The sequence below is a fragment of the Bidens hawaiensis genome, unplaced genomic scaffold (assembly GCF_021521415.1).
Source record: "Bidens hawaiensis isolate Kalapana, Puna unplaced genomic scaffold, B.hawaiensis_p1.1 tig00019934_1, whole genome shotgun sequence".
In the NCBI taxonomy this organism is placed as follows: Eukaryota; Viridiplantae; Streptophyta; class Magnoliopsida; order Asterales; family Asteraceae; genus Bidens; species Bidens hawaiensis.
Genome location: NW_027493028.1, coordinates 205,952 through 210,106, shown reverse-complemented (window position 1 = coordinate 210,106; position 4,155 = coordinate 205,952). Strand labels below are relative to the sequence as shown.

At 34.6% G+C, this 4,155-nt stretch overlaps 1 protein-coding gene across 1 annotated transcript; it reads left to right on the top strand.

The window, feature by feature from the left end:
* Positions 1–269: 269 nt before the first annotated feature.
* LOC143559555 (serine--glyoxylate aminotransferase-like) lies at positions 270–2,612 on the top strand. The gene is made up of 5 exons (XM_077048090.1): positions 270–474; positions 1,216–1,500; positions 1,585–1,951; positions 2,037–2,247; positions 2,325–2,612. The coding sequence occupies exons 1-5, from the start codon at positions 270–272 to the stop codon at positions 2,460–2,462; spliced, it is 1,206 nt and encodes a 401-aa protein (XP_076904205.1). The 3' UTR covers positions 2,463–2,612.
* Positions 2,613–4,155: the final 1,543 nt, after the last annotated feature.

Genomic DNA, 4,155 nt, shown 5'->3' with positions numbered 1-4,155 from the left:
TAGTTTGTGATAATTTGTTGGCGTTTTTTTTTTTTTTTTTTTTTTTTTGGGTTTTCTTGTTTTACCTTGTATATGTGTCGTGGACACTCTTTTTACTTTCTTTATGCTAAGCTTCTGGTAGTGAAATTGAATAAAAAAAAAAGGTGTGTGCTTAGTTGTTAAAAAAAATTGGAAAATTGCTATTTGAAGACTTAATTGTTATGGTTTTATTCTTAGCTAGTTAGTTAAGGTTTCCGTTTTCTAATTTGTTTTTATACGTGGAAGCAGAGATGGACTACACTTATGCTCCGGGAAGGAATCACCTGTTTGTTCCGGGACCTGTGAACATCCCGGAACAGGTGCTTCGCGCAATGAACCGAAACAATGAGGACTATCGATCTCCTGCAATCCCTGCGTTGACCAAAACATTGCTTGAAGATGTAAAGAAGATTTTCAAGACCACTTCTGGGACTCCTTTTCTTATCCCAACTACAGGTCAGTTTTTGAGTAGGCCATTTTACAAAATTGTGGGCCCCATTAACAAAACTGTTTTAAGAGCATTCTCATCTAATCCCTTATATTATGTGAGGGGTGTTTTTATAATTTAGAGGGTGATTCAGGTTGTTGTGAGTGAAGAGTTTTTATATTTTAGAAAAAGTAGTGATTTTTCTGTATATTTGAAAAGTTACTGTTCATCCCCTATAATTTTTTAATATATTTTGAAAGTGATTGTGAGTGAAGGAAAGAGAAAAGGTAATGATAAAAGGTATAAAAAGTATTATTTAATTAAAATAGAGAGAGAAAATAAAGTGAGTTTTAGTGTAATTTTTTGTTTGAAAATAAGGAGTGGGATGAGAATGCTCTAACTTCTATCCCATTTTTCTTAACCACTCATACAATATCTTCAGTTTTAAATCACTTAAATATAGTAATTAAATATAATAACAAAAATATGTAATTTTAAAAACATTAACCGATATATTTTTAACACAATTCAACAATACTTTAAACTAATAGTTAATTTAAATAACAAAATATTTTATTATTATATAACGTTAAGATTTTGAAAATAATTTGATTTGGAATAAAAGATAATGTGACTTTGAAAAATAGATTAAAACGTGGTAATGATACGTAAATATAACGATTTGTAAGGATATTCATAGAGATAAAAAGAAAATTTGGTGTTTTTATAATATTAGTGAAAATACAGAACAACGTATAATATGTATGCAGGTACTGGTGCATGGGAAAGTGCACTAACCAATACTCTATCTCCCGGAGACCGAATCGTGTCGTTCATCATCGGTCAGTTCAGTTTGCTTTGGGTGGATCAACAGAAGCGCCTTGGGTTCAATGTTGACGTGGTGGAGAGCGAATGGGGCCGAGGTGCTGACTTGGATGCTCTAGCATCCAAACTGGCTGCGGATACTGCTCATACTATTAAGGCGGTTTGCATCGTCCACAACGAGACTGCCACTGGAGTTACCAACAACTTGGCAACCGTAAGGAAAATACTCGGTAAAATCATTAACACTAAACACACATGATCCCATTATCATTCATACATTACATGATCTAATTAGTATATTTGATGAGTGTCAGATGAGTACCAGCACCCCGCGCTGTTTTTAGTGGATGGTGTGTCATCAATTTGCGCATTGGATTTCCGCATGGATGAGTGGGGTGTTGATGTGGCGTTAACCGGATCTCAGAAGGCGCTTTCTTTGCCAACTGGTGTGGGGATCGTGTGCGCAAGTCCCAAAGCCATTGAGGCTTCCCAATCAGCAAAATCACTAAGGGTTTTCTTTGACTGGAAGGATTACTTGAAGTTCTACAAGATAGGGACTTATTGGCCATACACACCATCAATACAACTTTTGTATGGTCTTAAAGCAGCGCTCGAGCTCATTTTCGAAGAAGGGTTGGATAATGTCATTGCAAGGCACACTCGCCTTGGTACCGCCACAAGGTTAGCATGACTAAAATTTAACTGATTTGTGCATGGTGTGTTTTCCTTTTAATGTTGCTCATGGTTTTATATCACTACATTGCAGGCTAGCTGTTGAAGCATGGGGATTGAAGAACTGCACCCAAAAAGAGGAATGGTTCAGTGATACCGTCACTGCGGTTGTTGTTCCTCCATACATTGACAGTGCTGAAATTGTTAGAAGGGGATGGAAGAGATACAACTTAAGCTTGGGTCTTGGTTTAAACAAAGTAGCTGGAAAAGTCTTTAGAATAGGACATCTTGGCCACTTAAATGATGTGAGCATTACATTGTCAGACACGGTTTTGTTACACCTTTTGTGCATGCTTTGGTAAATATGTGTTTTTTTGTGCAGTTGCAACTGTTGGGGTGTCTTGCAGGGGTGGAGATGGTGCTCAAGGATGTGGGTTACCCTGTGAAGCTCGGGAGTGGAGTGGCGGCTGCAAGTGCACACCTACAGAACAACATCCCCATGATTCCATCAAGGATTTGAATTCTTATGTAACTGCTACTCTGCTCTTATTTGCTTGTTTAAAACATGTCAATTGTGTTTGTAAATTCTTGTGGTTGTTCTTCATCACATCTCATATTATGTGGCTTTAATTTGAGTGAGATGCAAAATTTATATATGATAAACCCAATTTTCATGTACCACCACATGTTCTAATTGTTTAGATTTAATTTCTTAGAGACTCACAAACAAGAGCAATGAAGAAATAGAGGAGATTAATTATTTGTTTGAAACCAAAAAATGTTAGAATCTAAATTCATATGATAATTAAGCTTATAAGATTTTTTGAATTAAAATTAATTAAAGGCATGCTTAGCAAAAACTTGAAACTTCCAACATTGCATAAGCTTTTGAGCTAAGTGGGATGCCACATTTAGACTTAGAGACTCAACCAACCCTGCTAAAAAGTAGAGATCTTAAGTTGAAACTTTCTAGTAGACAAAGATGCCTCGAATAATTTCATCCAATAGAAGACACAATGCTGCAATTTTTATCTCCTTGAACATTATAGAGTTGTGTTGGGACATAACAAGGGAGGACGGGGCACCATATGAGTAGGATGCATGACTTTCAAATCACATGGTAACATTATCGTCATCTCATGTACATAGGATGAATAACTTCATTTCATGACAAATGTTTACCACACAAAATTGATTTCTTTATTATGGCTATTGTACTATTGGAGAATTAGAATGAATTAATAAATAATTTATTACATATTATTATCACACATAGATACCACCAACCCTTCAGCTTTTGTATTAACTCAAACCTTCACGATTTTTATTCACTCAAACCCTCAGAGGCTAATTTCTTAAACCATGATCTCATTATATGCATACCGCTGAACGATTCTGATAATAGTAATAATTTCAAAATCACAAGCAAGAGGAAGACAATGAAACATTATCTAGAATTCCTAAAAAATCGTTTGACATGGTCACGAAAAAGGATCATTTGGTTTAAATTTTCATATTTTACTTTTTTTTTGTTTGAGTTGTCATATTTTAATTTTTTCGTTTCCAATTATGTAGTATTTTTAATTTCAATGAAATTTTAATTTTAATTATATTTAATTGTTTAATTTATTTTAAATTAAAAAAAAAGTTCTAGGGTACTTGTGGATAAGTAATACTAATAATTTTGTGGTTTGTGGATACTTAAGGATGAAAATGAGCTGACAATGTAGAATTGGCTATGCATGGGTATTACTCATGAGTGCTCCTTCCTGTTAATAATATGTGTATTTTGATTATGATCATTAAAGTTATATAGCAAATGTGTTGGGTTCTTAAATGCATTTGCACAAGATTAAATTCCTATAATGACCCAATTATATAAGGAGATTCCATAAATGTCCCTCTTAGTTCAACTTTCTAAGGATTTGTTCCTAAGCTATCTGGTTGCCGAAGATGTGTTAGATTAGCGAGAAGAAATGCTATTAATCCAATTAGTGAACCATGCGTGGGCGGAACTGGTCGTCGCCGATGTGTTCTCATACCCATCTAATCACCGGCTATATGTTATCCACGTTCATGTTCAAGTCAACTGTAACTCCCTGAAAATCCCATATTCATTTTTGGCTAAAATTGTCAACTTTGAAAAATGAGGGATTAAAATTATTCTCAAGACAAGTAATGGGAAAAATGAGATAATAAAAATAAAGCATCTC

Coding starts and splice junctions, on each gene's coding strand:
- LOC143559555 (XM_077048090.1), top strand. CDS start 270: ATGGACTACACTTATGCTCCGGGAAGGAATCACCTGTTTGTTCCGGGA. Junction 1,501..1,584: donor AACCGTAAGGAAAATACTCG/GTAAAATCATTA, acceptor GATGAGTGTCAG/ATGAGTACCAGCACCCCGCG. Junction 1,952..2,036: donor CGCCTTGGTACCGCCACAAG/GTTAGCATGACT, acceptor ACTACATTGCAG/GCTAGCTGTTGAAGCATGGG.